A 22,655-nucleotide genomic window follows, 5' to 3' on the forward strand; every position below is an offset into this window, starting at 1 on the left:
TATCCAATTAAGCCCTTGAGGGAAGCTGGCATTTCGAAATAAATGCCATCTAAATGAATTCACAGCTCCTGGATAACTAAACAGCCTGTTGATTGTCATTATTTAAACACACATTCAAAACATTCCGGTGACATTTTAGCAGCCAGTACAATTGAGACTGCATGCCACATTAATTGCTAGGGCGGCACCAATCACGAGCGTCATGAAACCCCAGACTACTTTATCTTACATTTTAGCAGAAGTGTTTGTGTTGCACATCATAGAAGACAATGTTAACATCCAATAATTTTAACTGTTGAAGAAAACTGGTTAATTTGAAACTTTTTTGCACTATTTTCATCTTCCGGGTTTAAAATCTACATTGTGTTTACTTCACAATTCATGACGTGGCAAAGGACTACTGTACTGTATTGACGACACATTGGTGTCTATTAAATTATTCATGAGACTGTGTGTTATTATATTATGAGAATATGCTTTGCATAAATATTCACAGCAGCATGTGTTAATCTGCTATGACAGATGCTTCAGACTGTGAGACCGCGTAGATTAAAGGAGGGGTGAAATGCTTGTTTTCACTCAATATCCTGTTAATCTTGAGTACCTATAGAGTAGTACTGCATCCTTCATAACTCCAAAAAGTCTTTAGTTTTATTATAAGAGAAAGATAGTCTGTACCGATTTTTCCCGGAAAAACACGACGGGCTGGAGGCGTGACATGTGGGCGGAGCTAAAGAATCACGAGCGCCAGTAGGCTTTTGCTTTGAGAGCGTTTGGAAGTTGTGACATTACTGTGAGGGAAAAAAAAACATCATCCAAAACAAACCACGACTAACAGTCAGATTCAGCCGTTTATTTATGATCCAGAATCAGATCCCGAGGCTGAAACTGAACAAGAGCAGCATCAGCAATGACTCGCTCCGAGCGGGGCTCGAACCCGGGTCTCCGATGGGAGGCGGACACACTAACAAGGAGGCAGAGATATTTTAAGCAGTTTTACTCACCGCCTGTGGTTCCAACACACGATCGTGACCCTTTTTCGTTGGGATTGCATCATCCTTAAGAAATAAACGATACGCAAATCCGTCATCAAACTGGGCATTGTTTGTAAAACAAGCATCTTCGAAATGCAGGGAACAAACAAAAACACTTGCACAACTCCGTTGATGCTCTGTAAAAATAAACTCTGTCCACTGGTCCCTTAATGCTGTTTTTTCTTTGGTAATCTGTGCAGGGTTGTCTTGCCCTGGCAACCAAAAACACACTCCTTTTGTGACATTTCGCGACGCTCTCGCTCTGATCAGTGAATGCCTGTTGTGCTCTCACTGCTCTGCTATACGGGAGCGCGCGCTCTTCCGGCAGACGTGCCCTCAGGACCCATATAAGGAAATTCCGCTCCATCTAACGTCACACAGAGCCATACTCGAAAAAAACTTTCCAAAACTTGTGACAAACCGGAAGGAGTATTTTTGGAACAGAAATACTCCTTCAAACGTACAACTTAATTTTTGAAACTTTGTCCATGTTTAGCATGGGAATCCAACTCTTTAACAGTGTAAAAAACTCAGTATGCATGAAATAGCATTCCACCCCCCCTTTAACTAAGAGAAATGATCATGGATCGAAGGAGAGAAATAATACAAATAAAAACACGATTCATTCACTTAAGAGAGTATAACCGTTTGTACAGCTCTATGACACACGACCCGTCAATCGGCTTATATAAATGCAGCAGAATAAGTCTTAAATGTTATCAGAGGTGGTCCAGCGCATTCATATATATGTTTTCGATGCAGAGTGCAAATGGCTGTGCATTTATTTGTGCTTTTACCTTGAAGGGAGCAAAAGGAAACTGTCTGGACCGAACAGTTGTTTGTGTTGTGTCTACCCTCTTCCCCCTCCGCACACCACTTTCTTAGCGATTTTTAAAACTGTGGTGAGAACTAACCAGTGCTAAAACAGGGGGGTTCATGACCCTTTAACAGCTAATACAGATCATTTTATACATTTATTCATTTATTATTTGTTTGTTTTTTTTGCTTGCTTATGCTATCATGTCCACTTATATTTAAGCTTTCCGCTTTTGGTCACTATTAACTGCTAATACTGAAGCTGTCCTAGTTTTGTTGATAAAAATACTTTAGGTTGGTTACATGATAATCATAATGAGCAAAAAAAAAAAAAAAAAAAAAAAAAAAATATATATATATATATATATATATATATATATATATATATATATATATAATTAAATAAGAAACTTATTTAAAAATCCCATATCCATATGTGTTTCAGGACAATGAGAAAACAGCATACTGGGGTAAGTGATATTATATAATTGATACAGTAGGTGTAAATAGCGTTCTTATATTTGATTATTATTTCTTATACTATACTGTATATTACATTCATTATTATTATTTTTTGTTATACAATAAATAATGTATATGCAGTTGTGTTATTAACAAATACACCGCCTGCCTTTCATTTAGTTCCTCTTTTATTTGTTGTTCAATGATTAGAAGACTCTGTGAGGGAGAGCATGTGTGAGACTGAACAGCTGCTGCTGTTAATGCCGTTTGCTATAATAATCACACTGGTGATGACGTTAAAGTGATATGGAAGTCTTAAAGGGCTTGTGTCTTCTGGATGTAATTGGTTTATGTGATTGGTCAAGGTTAGGCCACAGACTGAGTCTTCGACGTGCATTCACGATGCGAGTACCGCGATGATGCAAGCTGGTAAAAAGTCATTATTTTAGTTTTCTTTGCACACAAAAAGTATCCCTGTAGCTTCATAACATTAATGCTGAACCACTTATGTCACATATGGGTTTGGAACAACATGATGACGATGAGTAATTAATGACAGAATTTTCATTTTGGGGTGAACTATGCCTTTAAGGTACAGTCACATTAATAAAATGCTTTGGTCAAAAAGGTCAATTATAAACAGGGTAGTCATGTATGAAGAATAGCTCACATGAAAGTCACTTTCAAACCAAGCAGCTTTCTGTTGGTCAATGCAGCAAATCCATTGTGAAATCTGTGTGGGGAAATCTTTCACACAAAATTCTAAAATATATGGATCTTCTTTCGTGTTCAACAGGAAAAGGATAGTCATACAGGTTCAAGGGTGAGTAAATGATGACAAAATGTTCATTTTTGGGGGAACAAGTTTTATTTCTTTTAGAAGTTTTTCTTGCGAGACTGAGTTGCCTTATAAATGAAAACGCCCAAGACTACAAAGAGATTTTGCACACTTCACAAAACATAGCAAACATGCTTTGTACACCTACATTTGTTTTTGCAATGGATTTGAAACAGACTCAAACCCATCACTTCTGGACACCATCACCACTCGGCTGTATGCTCATAAAACTTCATAAAAGACATTTTGCTGAGATTTAGAAAAATCTGTCTGCCACCTCAAAGTGACGTACTATTATAATCTTATTTCATCCTACCATTTGCACCACCGCCCACTGGCAGCTGGCATTTGTCTTGTGAGTGATGGCGATTTTGAGGGTTTATGAATTTAAGGAAATAAATGGTCACTCACACACAAGGCTCGAGCAGGTCAGGAGCTGCTTATGTGTGTGTATGTGTGAGTATGAGCTGTTAGATAAATGCACCCATGAGTGTGTGTTTATGTGTTTGTGTGTGTGATTATAGGCTGAAACTGCCTTGCTCCGCAGCAGTGCCAGGAGAGCATACCTCATCTCGGCCTATACATCAGTGCCATCTGCAACACATTACTAGATAATTGGATCCATCTTTTGGCAACAGACAATCATGTAGGCGAATGAATTTGAGTGTTTATGACTATGTGTGTTTAGAATATCTATAGCCTCTGGGTCTATTTACTATTCTTTAAATCCTCACAATAACAATAATCATGTAGTATGAGATATGGCCTGGCCACATTTTCTGAGATTGCTAAAAGCAATAAAAGGTATCTCTTCCATGTCTGTCCATTGTTTTGTGCCAAGCAGCCACAAAATGACATGCAAAACATTTTCCAGGTACTGGACCAAAGTAGTGCTTCTACAGAAACATCAAACATGGACAAGAATAGACTGATCGCGTAGGTTTAGAATAAGACACAAGGCTCCTAGAAATAACTCCAAATTAGCATGAAGCATCACATAAATCATGAAAATGTATTTTCTTAGTTTTTTGCACATCAGGTGCAGTGCTGTGCATTTAATGAGAGCCCAACAATAGTTTTGGGTTGCACTTTCCAAATACATCCTTAACCAACTATGGTTGCAAGTTTTATCATTCAACTGACTCTTTTTAAGAGTTTCTTAAGACCATTTTTCCAACAAACATTTACAAACTGCATCGCAAAACTGTGGTTAGAAGCCTATAGTTTCTTGATGTTCACTTACTTTTATTCACTTACTATCTTTTATTGCATAAATATTCAAATTGCACTCTATGTCTGGTAAAATGTCAAAAGAATGAAAGCAGCGTTTCCGAAGGTTGCGCAGATGTGAATGTGGTCTAGCACCCTGGGGAAACTACGGAGTATGACATAAGAGGGAACCTGCATTTTAATGAAACAACAACTGAAAAAGCTAAATAGTGGAGAACATAAATAGTGGTCCTCATAATAGTATTTATTTATAGCATTAGTATCACATTAATTTGTTCTCTAACCAATTAATTAGGCAAAGTTATTACTCCACCACCTGTGCAACATCCTTTAATGACAGTCCAAAATGAATTCAACCAACATGGTTTGAATGACTGATGTGCAAAAAAGTCTATGGTTTAGGGAAACAGTTTATTTTCCTCACTGAAGCATTGTTCTTTAGTAAATCGGCAAGCTACGTTGCTGTATGATTCACTTTGGACAGACAAGTTGCAGAACTTAGCACAGATGAGAAGAGGCATTATAATGCATTATAAATTTACCAAATCTTTGTTGTTGTACTACATACAGTCTGTAAGATTGTACAGTTTACAGCCTAGTCTACATTTTAATATGCTATTAGAAATGGTAATAATAGTAGGCTATTAGTTAGATGGCAGATATTATTTATTAAGCTATGACTCTGGGTAATTGATTTTTAGAATAGAGATCATCTTTCTCCCACAATTCTAAAAAAATAACATAAATAAAAACAAAATAACATACAGGCTAATTCACTTATTTTCCTAAATGTTTTATTTATTTTTTTTAAATGAGTCTAAAATTTTATAAATAAGCCTATTAAAAATACATAAAAACATATATATTTGAAATTTAAAAAAAAAACTTGATTTGATTGTTTTTGAAAGAATCTCTCGATTTATTTTGAATTCGGCTGCAGCAACATCAGCTAACATTATATCCGGACAATAAAGTTATACCCCCCCCCCCCACCCCTCACTTCTGTGATCCCTGCACAGAGCCATCATTGATAAATGGCCTATTGTATTCACCTTTGGCTGTTCTATTGTGTTGTATTACTATCAGCATCTATCTAGTGACATGAGTTAAGACATTGGCAAATAAAAAGTTGTTTAAGCTGCAATTGAGCTAGCTGTTTTTGAACACAAAAATATCTTACCGTAGATTCATAAAAACACGTTAGGTGTACAGTACTTTAATCTGCTCCAACGGTGGGAAAATCCATTATACAATCTACCAACTGGTTATGGGACATGATTACATGCTGTTGTTTTTTTGCATCCTTTTATAACTGCCAATACATTAACATGTTTAATTTACATGCCTAATTATTATGGTTATGTTTGAACTTTAGGTAACACTTTAGAATAAGGTTCCATTAGTTAATGTTAGTTAATGTATTAATTAACATGAACAAACAATGAATAATACATTTATTACTGTATTTATTCATCTTCGTTAATGTTAGTTAATGAAAATACAGTTATTCATTGTTAGTTGATGGTAATTCACAGTGCATTAACTAATGTTAACAAGCACGACTTTTGATTTAAATAATGCATTAGTAAATGTTGAAATTAACATGAACTAAGACTAATAAATGCTGTAGAAGGATTGTTCTTGCTTAGTTCATGTTAACGAAAGTAGTTAACTAATATTAACTAATGGAACCTTATTCTAAAGTGTTACCGAACTTTATACATACGACATGACTTTTAAGGTAAATCTCAACTTTGCTCTTGGGTGATTATTGCCTTTCGGAAGACAGTGGTAGAACAGAAGATCTACTGTTCCTCTTGTCAAAGTTTGCCTGTCCTTGATGTGTTCACCTGCCCTCGCTCTCTGCTGTCTCTAGTGGGGTTCCCACCTTTCACAATGCTTTTCCTGCACTGCACTTTGTTCCTGTCAGTATTGCCTGTGGCTGTTTCTGTACCTGCTTCCACTCTTTCTCTCTTGAAATCAAGCACCAACATACACGGTTAGGGTAATCAAGCTAATACTTTGAAAAAAAAAAAAGAGGGAATTTTATTTAAGCAGTTCACACTGGAAAAGAAGAAATATTATATAATTGTAAAACTACATTGTGGCAAATATAATATCTGGTCACCTTTTGTTAGGTATATATTTGTTTTATTGCTATGATGTTCTTTTTTTAAGGACTGGAAACAAACAATATGTGAGTGACACAGGGGAAAATATAATAATAATAATAATAATAATAATAATAATAATAATAATAATAATAATAATTTTAAAAGATTTCTGACAATATGATATCATTAACGGTCATTTAATTAATGGTCAGCTATCTCTGTAATGTTAGGAAATGAAATTTTCAATTAAAAGTAATGGGAAATCAGAACAAACAGCTTATCAGATTAGGTGCATGTATGAATATGGACTTCCAGCTGATTTAAACTGATAACTTGAAACCAGTAACGTTAGGCTACTAAAAACTGTGCCGTTAGTAATCACGAAGAATCAGTGGTCAGAAATATTCTTTCAATAATTTCCTACTTTCTTACTAAATCATTTAAACCATTCAAGCAGATAAAGCTGATACTTTTTTTCTTTTTTCGGACAGATTTACAAATCACCTCACGTTCAGCAAAAGCAATGCACCTCTTGAAATTAATAACGTATCTATATCTCTCTCCAGTAAAAATAAATAAACACACACATACAAACGTAAATAAATTACTTCAGTACCTGATCTTGCTGTTGAGCTGCTTTGGTCGATATATTTGACTCCTTTGCTGTGGTCATTATAACAAATTACCACAGACAGCAAGAGACATTCAGTTTGGGACGAGACCGCTGGCGGTTACAGAGAGGAGAGGAGATGCTGAAGGGAAAACGGTGGAAATACAGCAAAATCCCAGTGAGACGTGAGATTTGATTTCTACAGTCGTTCTTCGGAGGACAGGTGCGCCACTGTTGCTAAATTACACAAAGAAAGAGAGCTAGAGAAGTGAAGGAAAAACGGGACACAGAGAGCACCGATCAGAGCCTGGAAACCGACACCGGTAGACTACGAGTGCATCGCACACGAGCTTTTCATTCCCCATCGCGCGCTTGCCGCCTTTTTCACCCCCGCCTCCGTGCACCAAGCGCGCACACGCGCGTGACTGCCGCCTTTCACCTTCTGCCTGAAGCTAGCAAAATAAAAAATGTGACAAGTGAGTTTTTTTTTTTTTTTTCTTCAGTTCGTATATGACGGTATGTCATTATATTGAAGAATTTTTATTCATGTATAAGGTTGCGCAGTCACGGACACCAGGTAAATGTGTAAAAGTGTATTACAAATATGAAGCAACATATGTTTTAATGTCGTAACTGTAAGGATTATCTTATAGTCTTCCACAGTGTTTAGAGATAATGTCAAGGGAATTAAACTGATAGGATTCAGCTTGTCCTTGACATTTAATACACATATAGTACAACAGCAGTGACACTCCAAACACTCACAAGTAACTTTGAAAGAAGCTCAGCTGCTTTCGTCATGACAATGTAGCTTATAATGTAACAAACTATTTTTTTTTAATGATTAGTGGTATAGTGCAACAACCTTACTGTTGAGCAAGAGAAGGTAAACAACCACAATGTCAGCTCTCTTCAGCACTGATAAGTCTGATTTATTTGTGAATCGGATGCGGTCTTCCATTCCATTTCCTATAGGAAAGGTCCTTGTATATAGTTTATTACTTTAGTATATAGATTAAAAGTTAACTGAATTAAAAGTTTGATGATAGTGAATTGTCCTAAACAGCTCTCTCTCTCTCTCTCTCTCTCTCTCTAGGTCCTGTTCTACAGGGGTGCTAGAGGTTGCTAAGCACCCTCAAACTAAATCAAAGGCACTCCTCAGTTAAAGCTGCATTAATGGCTTTTTTTGCATATTTGTAAATCTATCCAGTGAGTTATGGATTGCGCTTTGGAGATTGTTTTTTGCAGCATTGAGTAATGAAGTCAATTACAGACATATCTGTTGATTTCTTGAATCAGAAGCTTTTAAGTTAGAATCCATAGTTTTTGTTTAGGTAGGCTATTAGGTTCTGTACGAATCATCTAATTAAAACAAAGTGTTGATGCAATGTAATTAAGAGATCCGTGTGTGTGTGTGTGTAGTTAGAGCACCTTCGTTCATTTAAGAAGCACCCTCAGTGATTTGATTCTGGAGCTGGTCCTCCCTCTCTCACTCTCTTGCTCTCTGTAGTGTAGCTTTGTAAAATGTGTTTTATTCTAGAAATTTGGGTTCATCTTAAATGAACCTCTGTATGACTATCTACATTTGGACAGTTCTTGTAAATTACCAGATTACAGAAAGATACACAAATGATTCCCAAATAAGATTCAATAGTCCCTTCGGCACTCAAGGTCATTCAAGAACTATTTTAGTTCAAGGTCACTTGAAAATTATTGAAATATTTCAAATGTACATAAGCATATCGCAATGACATGCAATTCATGATAATGAAAATTATAATAATTATAACTCAGATAAACCATAGGCTATATCGTCATAGCAGTGTGTTTATTAGATGGTATTCATTCATATTCATTGCATGGTGTCCGTCTCTCCTCAGAGTCCTGTACACAAGACAAATGTACAGAATACAGCTATTTATCTAAACTAACACATTTTTGACACAACCTGCAAATTACCATAATAGATAACTAGGTGTAACGTGTCTATAGTACAGTGTACAGAGGTCACAACTATCGCACAAATACGATAATTATTGTGTGTCTGGCAGCACTGCCATAACTGCATTACCTTTCTTCTGCTGGACATATTTGGAGTTTCAGCGTAAGAGTGCCCTCTGGCCTTCTGATGGAGCAGTATTTACTACTGGTCATAGAACCGTGCTTCACGGACAAGCTGTGCTTGACTGAATAACCTTTGTAGCTTGTGTATGTATATTAATTAATGTGAAGACTATGCAAGAACTTTTAGTTTTACATTAAATCATCCAGTTTCTGTATTGTTTCTTACTTGAACTGTACTGTTAAATATATCAAATGTAAGCCTGCCTAAAAGTCAAAGCAATTTTTTTATGTAATGCTAAAACTGGTCACATTCAGAAATTGTAATAAGGGTTTCTTTTCCAAGATATAATGTCAAGCATATACATTGGTTATATAATTTTTCTTTTTTTTAAATATTTTTAAATACAATTTATATTGTTTTACACCCTTAATGCATTATTTAATCAAACTCTAAAAAACGCTGGGTTGTTTTTTCAACCCTCATAGAGCGCCCTCTCATGGCTGGAGACGGTAATGTTTTCTCTTGGTTCTAAATAAATGCGACTTATAGTCCAGTGCGATTTATATATGTTTTTTTCCTCATCATGACGTATTTTTGGACTGATGCAACTTATACTCAGGTGCGACTTATAGTCCGAAAAATACGGTACATAGGAGGTGAGCATCATTCTTTTGAGAATTATGTAATGTTTCTGTTGTCTCCTGCCTGTTTTCTTCACATTTTGATGCAACAGCAGTGTGATTACGTGCTCATTTCATTAAACCGCTGATGTCTGTGTTTTTCATTTTAGAACTCAAAACAACTTTGGAGTTGTCTGATTTGGAGAGTCATCATTCTTGGTCTTCCCTCTTCAAGGAATAGTTCATGCAAAAAAATAATTGACTTGCCTTCATGTCATTCCAAACCTGTAAGGCTTTTGTCTGTCTTTACAACACAAATGAATATATTTTTAATTTTCTCATAATTTCTAGTTAATCCATTGAGAGTCTAGATAATCTGTATTTTCAAGCCTCATAAATACAGAGTTATTGTAGAAGTAATCCATTGCTATATTTATATACTGTATGATTTATTCTGAAATTATATGATAGCGCACATGTATGTTCAAAAGACAATACTGGTTTCCCAGACTAGCAATGGAGGAAAAAAATTAAGAGAATATTAAATATATTTATTTGTGTTCCAAAAATTTGAGTTTTTATGGGACTGGAACAACATGGGGGAGAGTAAATTATGACCAATTTCTTTTTTTGGTGAACTAACCCTTTGAAGAGCAACCGTCCCCGTACATGAAAATTTGTGAGGTATGTGAATGACATGTCTGTTTTAATGTTTCAGTAAAGTAGCTTTCTGAAAGCAATATATTTCTTCAAACAATATTACTTGCCCTCACACTGGTGCTGCCATTATAGCATTCTAGATTGCTGTGGTAGACAGAGACATTAAACATTAAAATGTGTTCTCTTTTTAGGCCACTGATGAAGAGCAGGCGGTGACTTGGAGGAATGCTGGTCAAAGAAGAAAATGTCCTTTCCCCTAAACTGATGCAACAGTGGGTTTTAAAGGAGGATGCTGCCCTGGATGATGGAAAAGATCACATACTGTTCTGATGGGGCTTCTTCATGGCTACATCAGTTATGCTGAAAAGATCATGAAAATTGACAGTGATGCATGATATGTATTCATGAACTATGAAACAAACTGTAAGTGTATAACTTATATATAAAAAAAAAATGTTAAATGCTTGTTCTGTGTTTAGTAGAAATGGAGTTTACACTGTCATTTATACACATGCTCACATTCTTTCACACAGACATGCATCTGTCAAATGTTATAATATCAGTGTTAATGTTGTGGTTTATTTGTAACTGTCAAACCAGAATAGTTGGTAAAGAACTTATCTAATTATTGTATAAAAGGGTTTTTGTATATTTTATATAATGTAAAAACATTACAACATTTTTTTTTTTATCTTAAGTTATAGTCAACAAATGTTCAATGCTTTATTTATCAATTTTAAAGCTGTTAATGCCATACTTTTCTTCATGTCTTCTAATGTGTTACTTTTTTACTGTTTTTAATAAATATTTACTTTTTGATTGTTATTATTTGTGTGTAAAATGTATTTTAAAATGAAAGGATTTGCAGGTTTGATGCCTAGCTTAATTAGGGTTCATTTTAGCCTTGCAATGTAGTAATTTTAAACCAGTAAAAAAGCAACACAGCATGCTGATTTAAAAGTAATAACCCAACTAGCTGGGTTAAAATAACCTAGTGTTGGTTTGGTCCCTTTTTGACCCAGCGCTGGGTTGTCAAAATAACTCAAATTGGGTTGTTTTCAACCCAGCAGTTTTTAGAGTGCACATATTGAATATTACATTATTTTAACAAAGTATTGCATATTGCATTTTTCTTGAGTATCACACAGGCCTAGTAGTTATGATCGAAAGTTAGACAATAGTATGTCAATGGTTTGTCAGTCTTCACTTTTCTATTGGCCTGGCCAGCCATACTGGCCAGCAAAATGATGAATCCCTTATAAGCAAACCAGTGTGTGCTAAACTGCAGCCATATATTAGATATTTAGACTTTTATAATGAATTAGCCAAATTCAGTTCACAAAATCAGTCTAAAGGATTCAACCTGTCTGAATTCAGATTATATTTTAATATTCTTATCTTAGATGACTGGAAAGGTAATTGAAAAGTTATGCAAGTTGTTCATAAATTGTGGGAAAAGTAAATGCAGAAATAAGAAATCAAGAATAATAATATTCATGTAGACAATAATGTGTCTAAAGATTCCCGTATACTAAAATGTATTGCTTATCTGGTGATTCTGACCGGACACTTCATCAGATTCCTTGTTCAATTTCAATTGTTCATAAAACAAATATGATCCATTTTCAGGGATAAAAACTGACCAGGCAAATGTTTCAGGTCTAACTAATATTGTTCCATTCAGAACAATCCAGTTGGTACGCCATTCTAAATGTTAATGAATTCTCTTTTTATTTCTCCTCAAGGTCTCTGCTGTTCTGCTTTTTGAACCTGCTTTGCCTTCTCTGTTAATTAAGGGCAAGGCAAAGTGTGTTCTTTTCACCAGGCAAATTATTCTGGAATCCCCAAAGGCACCTGATCATCAGAGGTCATGCGATTCCAAAACCAAAACTCACGGCGTGGATTTGCTCATGTCCTTCAAGCATGGAGCTGTGGGCTCAGGAACGTGCAACAAAACGGTAGTGCTGCTGCACGCTGTCTCTTAATGAATATGCATAAGGCGCTTTATCATTATTCCCCACCAGAAAAAGACAAGAGAGAAGGCCTGTATGTGCCCAGCCACATGCTGAGGAACACAAACTCCACAGTCCGTCCATCAGCATAAAGAAGGGCCTGGTACTCGACACATATTGTGATTTCAATAGCAGGGAGTTCAATGTCAACACACTGTCCTTCTTAACATACGTTATTCAAATGTTGCTCGAGAAGAAAAGGACACATAATTTTGTCATTTGAGATGAGTGGCTTGCAGCATTAAGCTGAGCAGGCTGATCAACCCCCCAATGAGCTCATATTCCCTGTGCCAAAATTCAACAGTTTTGCCATCCAAGTTCTGCTCTACTACTTGTCCTTCAAATCAACTCTTATTTTTCATCAGCCCTGTGATGGGTGAAATGAAAGATCTCTTCTCGGCAAATCAATCACCTCCAAGCTAATGGCATTCGTTTTGGTCACAGTTGCCAGCAGCATGCACTTGCTGAAGGATACAGCCACTCTGCTAGCCACATAATAGATGTTATTATGCTGCGGTAGGGCCTGGGCAGTGTATACACAGCCTTATTGGTAATACTGACAAATAACTATTCAGAAAATGATAGATGACCTTGGTTGGCATGTCTTTAAATACACATTTTGCTGAGTATTACAGATGAACTGATTGACAAAGACAGACAAGATGGAAGTATTCTATAGCCTAATTACTTAACTCCAGTGCAATCTTCAATGGCTTGCACAGTATTAATTAACCCTCACATGCATGGTATCCACTACAGTGGATGGACCATTAAAGGCAATCCAAACCACCATGAATGACTCATTTAGTTCTTTACTCATAATCTTACATGAATAATAGTAGTTATCCATACAGCTTGTACTAAATATATTTCCAAACTTTAATCTGAAAACAGGACTTTGGACCACTGAGCAACAGTCTAGTTCTTTTTTTCTCTTTAGCCCAGGTAAGATGCTTCTGACATTGTTTCTGTTTCAGAAATGGCTTGGTAGCCCTTTTCCTGAAGACATCTGAGCATGCTGACTCTTGATGCACTGACTCCAACTTCAGACCTCTCCATGCGAAGCTCTCCCAAGTGTTTTAATCGGTTTTGCTTGCCAGTATTTTCAAGCTTGCGCTCATCCCTGTTTCATATGCACCTTTCCCTACCCATTTTTTTTTTCTTCCAGTCAACTTTGCGTTTAATAGGCTTTGATACAGCACTCTTTGAACAGCCACTCCTTTCGGTAATGAACTTCTGTGTCTTACCCTCTTTGCGGAGGGTGTCAATGATTGTCACTGCTAAGTCAGCAGTATTCCCCATTATTGTAGTTTCAAAGGACAAGAGAAACCTGGAATTTATACTGTAGGGATGTAATTTAATGAAACTCAAATCTAAATATTCTAATATTTTGACTTTTTTCAAATATTTAGAATTTTTGAATTTCATGAGCTGTAAGCTCTAATCATCAAAAAAAAAAAAAAAACCTTTACATAGTACATGCAATAGTGGTGGAAATTATGATTCTTTCAAGATATTCGTTCATTTTCAGTTCGTTCACCAAAATGATTCGTTCAGATTCGTTCACTGATTCGTTCAGTGACCATTTCTTCTTATTACACAAAATATGCCAGCAGGTGGCGAAAAAGAGTGTCTTAAGTCAACGAACTTATTCACTTGTTACAAAAACGGATTTGGCTTTGTTAAAATGTGTGCATAATCGCATTCAATATACAAAGTCTATTTAAGTTGTTCAGATGAACAAAGCACAAGGTTTTATTGCATAATTATCATTTAATTGTTTGGTCAGACAGTTCATATATTAGCCTATATATTCACATTCTTAAATCGGGGATTAAACGTAGAATTATGTTCTGTATGCTAAATATGAAAACAAGTGTATGGGCATTGTACCTATAACAGCGCTTTGCATTTTGCGAGATTGACATGCTAAATGGTCAACTGACCCGGTTTACTCTCATTCATTTCGTTCACGAATGAGATAAGTTATATACCAGTTCATTTCATTCACGAACGACATGTATCTGTTCAATAAACTCGTTCGCGAATTACATTTGTACCAGTTCAGTCATTTCATTCATGAACGAGATGTACTAAATCATTTAACTCGTTCACGAATGACATGGGTATCAGATCAGTCATTTCATTCACGAACGACATGTGTCAGTTCATTCAACTCGTTCGTGTTCATTCAACGAACTGTGCATGTGCTGCTAATAGCACTGTGCTGCTGTGGAGGGAGGAACTTCAGTGAACAAGAAATATGAGTCAGTGGATTACGTGAACCAGAATGATTCATTCACCGAAAAGATTCATTCAAAAAGAATGATTCGTTCACAAACAACACATCCCAAAGAGCGAGAGGCTGTGTTGAGATGCTTTGGGAATGCCTTCAGCGTGACCATGTTCAGCGTGAATCACATGTGTAAATAGTCCTATGGATGGGCAGATGTCACAGGTGGGGTGGCGTAGAGACTAGAGGTTGACTGATGTATCGGCTTTGTCGATTAATCGGCACCGATAATTGATTACTGGAACAATCGGTTATCGGCAAAATTCCATGCAGACAGTTTTCCGGGTTGCATCCATTGCTGGAGTGGCTGAGAGGGCTATGTTTTTATTATACAGTGCGAGAGCAGCCTCCAGTTGCTGAAATCACTGACAGCATGTGCTATTTGTGTAGACCCGTGATGCTGCACACTGAACAGAGCGAGAAACTTCAGATCCAGATTTAAATGCTGCTGACAGAAAATCCTGCAACACCACAGAGCGCCCTTCACATAGTTTTCCATTAAATTACATTATATTCGCCCCGAATTGTTGTTAATGTACATAATGAATTGTATATTGAGCATTTTCATCTAAAAGTTTGTCTTTCTGTGGCTCTAATAAAGTCTGTATGCTACATTTATAGAGCTATAATATAGATTGATCTTTTCATTTGTTCCGTTTTTTTAAACACATAACTTCAACCTTATCTATGCTTCATTGTTCATTCTTGAAGTAAACTTGTGTCCATTTGGTGAATAAATAAACTGTTTTAGACCGTTGCTCGAGTTGAACGCAACTCGTCCGGAGTTTGTGTGATAGCGGTGAGTTCTCCTAGACTCAGCGCTGCTCTTTCATTTTGATTAGATAATCATTAAGTGTTCAAGAATAGAAGCAGTTAAAATGTGAGAGGATACATTGTGCTGATATAGTTGTAGTGCCATGTGATTTCCATGTTGCGGAAAACGCGGACGGAATCGTGGAATCCATTCATAAAAACAGAATTCACAGTTTAACGCGGAATGTCACGGGAGACGGACGCGAGATGGACTAGTATCTGTTAATATTAAGCTGCAAAACTCGAATTAAATGAATCCTGTATGTTCTGTGTGACTGTAATGTATGGTTTCATTTATACTGAAGCACGCTTGATGCTCGCTGTGATTTCAGCTTTTGTTGTCTCTCTAAATGAGGACGTAAACATATGAAAAACATCTCCAGAACTGCTCTCAGAGAGCTTTCATGACCTTCTGACCGTTTGATTTGAGTAAAACTAGCCTCATATCACATACACAGAACTGAAAGGTATTCACGGCAACTCGTCAAAATAAAAGTTCGGTCTATTTTTCAGTAGAATATATATAGCATACTTCTACTACTACTACTACTAAAATGAAACAAATATGATGTTTTTAAGGAATAATCACGCAAATGATTAGCATTTTTTTTCCATGTTTTAATTTTAATAGTAAATCCCCTTTGTTTGCCCAAAATTGTTTTGCATAATTTTCAGTAATTAAAAGATAAATGAAATTAATGTTTCATGTCTTCATTTGGTAACCAGAAAATTTTTAACACACATCACAGAATTTTTGAGGGGAAATAAAGCATAAGGCTTCTTTAAGAAATATAAATACATTCGTATTTTTCTGACTATAAATCACACCTAAGTATAAGTCGCATCAGTCCAAAAATACGTCATGACTAGGAAAAAACATATATAAGTCCCACTGGACTATAAGTATCATTTATTTAGAACCAAGAACCAAGAGAAAACATTACCATCTACAGTGCCCCCTCACAGCTGTAGACGGTAATGTTTTCTCTTGGTTCATTTCTCTTGGTTCATGTCAAATAAATTTTGATAAATAAGTCGCACCCGATAAGTCGCAGGACCAGCCAAACTATAAAAAAAAGTGCAACTTATAGTTTGGAAAATAAGGTTAGTTGTTTTATGGATTAAAATAATTAGAAATGCTAAAACACAGAATTTGATAAGAAAAAAAATAATAAAAATAAATAAATAAATAAATATATATATGGTGAGAAAAAATAAAACATTTCATAAGGCCCTAAACGTAATTTTTGTTAAACTTAAATTAAATTAAATTGATGTGAAAATGTATAAATTTCATGGTTTTAATTAATTTACTTTTTCATTAATAAACTTTAACTATTAAAACAGAGTGGAGAAAAAATCTAATGGAATTTGGAACAAAATAAAATGAATTTTGGAATAAAAATACAGAAGCACAGCCGTTTTCTCTGGGCCAAGCCTCATTTAAAATGGACTGTGGAAAACTGTTATGTGGTCAGACGAATCAAAATTTGAAGTTAATTTTGGAAAACTGGGATGCCATGTTATCCAGAATAAAGAGGACAAGAACAACCCAAGTTGTTATCAGTGCTCAGCCTGCATCTCTGATGGTATGGGGTTGCATAAATGCGTGTGGCATGAGCAGCTTACACATCTGGAAAGGCACCATCGATGCTGAAAGGTATATCCAAGTTCTAGAACAACATATGCTCCCATCCAGATGTCGTCTCTTTCAGGGAAGTCCTTGCATTTTCCTACATTGCAATGCCAGACCACATACTGCATCAATTCCAACATCATGGCTGCGTAGAAGAAGGATCCAGGTACTGAACAGACCAGCCTGCAGTCCAGATCTTTCACCCATAGAAAACATTTGCCACATCATAAAGAGTAAGATTCAATAAAGAAGACCTAAGACAGTTAAGCAACCAGAAGCCTGGATTAGACAAGGATGGGACAACATTCCTATTCCTAAACCTCAATTTTAATGATTTAATAATTATTCATATTAATTCCTAATTCCTCAGTCCCCAGACATTTGCAGACTATTATAAAAAGAAAAAGAAATGCCACACAGTGTAAACATGGCCTTGTCCCAACTTTTTTGAGATGTGTTGATGCCTTGAAATTTTAAATCAACTTATTTTTCCCTTAAAATTATATATTTTCTCAGTTTAAACATTTTATGTGTCATCTATGTTACTAACTTCCACATCATTGCATTCTCTTTTTATCCACAATTTTTACAGTGTCCCAACTTTTTCGGAATTAAGTTTGTACTTAGAGCAACTAGCTCGGAGTCCTCAAGTGGAGGACCGGCAGGGAATGGCCAGTCTAACTGCTCTGGAGACCTCCTTGGAGGTAGCAAGACTCTCAGAACCACTACGTTTCCAGGCAAAGGCTAAGATAAGCACTCACTGGATACCGCTGTGCCCTGAAGCACCATGGGTGGCAGGGGTGACAGACCAATCCCCTGACGGCACTGAGGAGAGACAGGCACCTTATTATGAAGTGTACATCGCTCTTTCCCAGTGGGGCCCACCCTCAGAAATCTTGGGCCAAGGAATTAGGATATTCTAGCCAAATAGTGTGTAGCAAGAATGATGGTCCACAGAGAAACTCCAAATATTCTGGGGGCATACAAGAACTGACGCTCACCGAATGAGGAGCTGGAAAAAGTGTGCCCCGTGGCATGCACAGGGAAGAGACTGGTCTCTCAAGGAGAGGCGTGTTGGGCTATCAAACCGTGGCGGTGATGAGGCTCCATTTACGTCAGGTGTACCCCATCACAGGCCGCCAGCCCTGGCTCATCCAGCGCCCATCCTCTCTCATGCACCCACTCCTGTCGGGAGCCTGGTGAAGGGCAGCAATTTAGGATGGGGTGCCAATGATAATCAGGGAGGAGGCAGCTGACTCGTAACTATATATATAAAATTTGACACCACCCCAGGTCACTGTTGCTGCAGTCACCACCACCCAATTAATGTGTCCACCAGACTGCTAAATTATTTGGCTCTTTCAGTTGTTTGAATTGAATAAATCTAAATCCTTAGACTGTGGACGGGCAAAATAATCAAATGGAGTATCAAGGCATTCACTGTCTCTATCATTTTTTCCCTGAATCTCCCTCTCTCTCCCTCTGCACATTGACTTTCCCTGTAATATGAAATAAGCACTTTAAATAATCTACATTAATTATGCAGACATCAGTTGTATGTCCCCATGATCACAATCCTACTACTGATGACCTTATGAATCATAAAAGCACATATATTTTTCTAAGAGTAAAGCCAGCATGTTTAGTTTTGCTTATAGCTTAAACTTTACCTGAAGTTTCCTGCTCTGACTCAAAAGCTGAACAGTCCAGCCACCCCCCAGCAGGAGCACTTACAGCACTTGCAGCACTAGTGCTACTGTTGCTTCCTTCGTCATCTTCAAAATAAATAAATACACACTGTAGACTAGGCTATATATTTTAGGCTAGAAATGGAAAATCAAAATTTCTGATCAAATTTGGCACTAAAAAAATACTGTATCCCCATATGTAAAAATAAGTTTGCTAGTTTGTGCAAGTACCATTGTATGTTCTATGTGTATGGAAAAACTATACTTTAAAAATATATATATTTTATCATTTTATTAAGAATATTTTAACTACAAGCAACAGCACAAATAAAATAAAATAGATTAAAGATGCAAATAAAATAAACTCACTTTCAGGGTTTTTTAGGGAGGTCAAACGTTAGATTTTAACTTTACTGAAAACGTCCCAACGCAACATCTGACGAGTTTTTCCAGTTCACGTCACACACACACACACACACACACACACACACACACACATATATATATATATATATATATATTAGGGCTGGTCAAGTAAATGTGTTATTATCGCATTAACTCATTAATTGATTAACGCCAACAATTATTTTATTGCGTGTATTATATATGAAGAGTCTGGTTCCAAAATGGTACAAATAGTGTTTTCTTCACAAAGAAAGTGGCAAGATGTCTTAAACTTTCAGACAACATCTTTAGGTTATAAATATAATAACATTTAAAATTTAAATACAGATTTTTTATATTTAAAGATTTCTGATAAAAACTTATAATGTTCCATCCAAAATGCAATAAATCCATTTAATCAATGTAAAAATAGTTATCATATTGAAACTGTTAATATTTATTATATATTTAATAATCATTTAAATATGAAAGCCAATAACCGATATGTTGGCCGATAAATCTTACGCCACATTTTACATAATTTTTTAAAAACCTGATTACCAAAAAAGTCTTATCATTAAAAGGCATTAAACACTTCAACATAAATCAAACAAAGCAGCCTTACAAATAAATAAAATAATGCTTAAATAATGGAAACAAGTTACTGGACAACATAACTTGTGTGTAAAAAATATAAGGCAATAAACGGGGGATTGTGTTGAAAGAGGTCCAGCATGTAAGGACTATAGCCAGAGATATTGTCAAAATCATTAAACATTGTAATTATTAAGAGTATTTGGCATTTCTAATTAATGTAGACCTGTTATTTTCTGGCTATTATTATTAGGTTACTTGTATTATTAAAATAATATTACAATTAATTTGCTTTGCAACAATTTCATAGTGCATCACCGCATAACTGGCACGTGAATCACAGCCTGTGAGGAAAATAAAAAATGAGGCTATTAGCTTAGGCTACTCCTCAATGAAAATGTAAATAAAAAAGAAATAAAAAAAATATTTTAAAACAGGTTTATTATAGCCTACAATGAATTATAGGCCTAAAGCCTAAATAAAATTGTTACACTTTAGTAACACTGAATCAATTTTATGCACCAACTTTCAAAAACAACCTGTTCAACTCATAAAACATGTTTCTACTCATTGTTTTCACTATGTTCGGGCCACAAGAGAAACATTAAAGAAATAAATTAAAGTTAAGTTAATTTAATATATTACATATTAGAAGATTAGTCTCTCGTCGTCTGTGAGAGAATACGCACTGTTAATGTGTGCGTCGTCAGATGCCGAAAGCGCCGTCAGTTTTTACTTTCACTATCATGGTGAAAGACATTGACTGCCATAAGTTTGACCTGCACAAAGTTTGCACATTGCTTGTATGATATCCACTGGCTCGCCTTCAGGGTTTAAAACAGAAGTAGCCTATTTCCAATACTGCAATGCTCCCGCGCTACAAACCCTGTATAGTCAGATGTGTCATGGACATGCTCTGAATGCGCTGAAACACGGCAAACAAACCCAAATAATTCACAACTTTTTTTATTACGGTAATATTCTATTTATAATATTATGTTTATGACATTCCCAATTATAGTTATTAATGTTGTGCACTGCTGTTGTGCACAAGCTGTGTGTGCTGAAGCTGAAGAGCTTAATGAACACTGGTAAACGGAAGTGCTGCCAGCTTATGTAACACAGGAAATCGTATCATATATTCAGATATTTATACAATGCACATGTGAACTCAAACTAAGTGACGTGGTAATCAGAATGTGTAATTTCTGTTGTGGATGCGCTCTTGGCTCTTCCCGCAACAACACGCGGAAACACAGAAACCAAAATAAACAAATTTATAATGTTTTATTATTATAGTATTATCATTATAATGTTATATATATATATGACAATCTCAATCATAGTTATTAATGTTGTAAGCTGCTGTTTGAGCTGCGTGCGCTGAGCTACAGATTATCACCATCAAACCGAAGAGCTCCATTGTGGATGCGCTCTTCCCTTAACAATGTGCTAAAACACGGGCGAACAAAGATTATGTTACATTATTTTTCGGTAGCTAGCTAATAATCTCATCATAATATGACAGACTTGCCCTGCACATTGCAGTTCACTGTATTTCAATTTTTGAAGTGTTTCCAATGATATTTCAAGCAATTAAAAACCATCCTGGTGAACAATGCGCATCTGAAGTGTCTCTGCAGGAAATAATGCATTATTTATCAGCTCTAAGATATCGGCCAAAGTCTCTTATTGGTTCGATAACGATAATCAATTTTTATGTTATCGTTATCGAACCGATAAGAGAATTTGAGAATTTTTGTATATAATGTTCTGAGGTCATGCAATATCTTTGTATAAAGTACACACTGCAATTTAAAGGGTTTTTCAATGAAAATCTTCCTTCCTGCTGAAGAATTTAAAGGCCCCATTCTTTGTGATCCCATGTTTCAAACTTTAGTTAGTGTGTAATGTTGTTGTTAGAGTATAAATAATATATGTAAAATTATAAAGCTCTAAGTTCAATGACAAGCCAGATATTTTATTTAATAGAATTTGCCTACATCGAACGACCAGTTTGGACTACATCTCTCTACTTCCTGCAATAATGACGTCACTAGAACAGTTTTTTGACTAACCTCCATCCACAGAAATACACAAAAAGGGGCGTGGTCTTGTTTGCACTCTCACAGAGAAGGAGGAAGAGTTGCGTTTGTGTTTGGCGCCATGTCGTTGAAACATTGTTATTTTCATCTCAGAGTCCAATCACTTTTGTTTGGCCTTCCCAGGGACGCTGTACTTAGAGATCAATGGTTACAATTTATGTTTAATCCGGTTCCCGAAAATTATAATCCACATGTAAAACTATGTGCAGCACATTTTGCTGAGCACAGCTTCCTCAATCTCAATCAGTTTAATGCCGGATTCGCACAAATATTATTCTTGAAAGATAGAGCAGTTCCCTCTTTGCCTGGAGAAGGTGTTGTTTATGGACAACAACCGGTAAGTGTATTTTATTATTTAAGTTGGTGTGTTTAACAGTTTCTGTAACTTATTACACAAAGGGCAACACTGTTTAGCTTTGTTAACTAGATGGTAGGGCTGTGCAAAAAATCTTATGCGATCTTCATGCACATCTCGTCTGTGAAGGCGCTCCTGTGATTAGAAGTACATCTTCAGCACGTGCGTTCAGATCAGGATTGGCAGGTTTTCAAAACAAATCCTGCTCACTTGCTTCTCAAAACTAATCCACCACTAGCCCAATCGCGTTTCCAGGAGGGCAGCATGCACTAAGCTGCTGTCGAATCACAACAGATCACAACAATCAGAACTCGTTACGTATTTCT

General features: G+C 36.1%; 1 protein-coding gene and 1 long non-coding RNA gene across 6 annotated transcripts in view; one reads left to right on the forward strand and one right to left on the reverse strand.

The window, feature by feature from the left end:
* Nucleotides 1-22,655, reverse strand: part of dpp6a (dipeptidyl-peptidase 6a) — a 352,070-nt gene that overhangs the window by 156,711 nt on the left and 172,704 nt on the right. The window contains exon 1 of one of the 5 annotated variants that reach the window (XM_052595998.1): nucleotides 7,111-7,431. The exons of the other annotated variants lie outside the window; for them this stretch is intronic. Within the exon in view, the coding sequence (XP_052451958.1) occupies nucleotides 7,111-7,167 (57 nt within the window). The 5' untranslated portion in view covers nucleotides 7,168-7,431. Of the gene's footprint in view, nucleotides 1-7,110; nucleotides 7,432-22,655 lie in introns of those variants that run through there. 5 annotated transcript variants of the gene reach the window in all.
* Nucleotides 7,445-11,152, forward strand: LOC128013207 (uncharacterized). Its single transcript, XR_008183266.1, has 3 exons — nucleotides 7,445-7,580; nucleotides 8,201-10,473; nucleotides 10,641-11,152. It is a non-coding gene; the product is annotated as an uncharacterized LOC128013207 (long non-coding RNA).

Source organism: Carassius gibelio, chromosome B24 (genome assembly GCF_023724105.1).
Source record: "Carassius gibelio isolate Cgi1373 ecotype wild population from Czech Republic chromosome B24, carGib1.2-hapl.c, whole genome shotgun sequence".
Lineage (NCBI taxonomy): Eukaryota > Metazoa > Chordata > Actinopteri > Cypriniformes > Cyprinidae > Carassius > Carassius gibelio.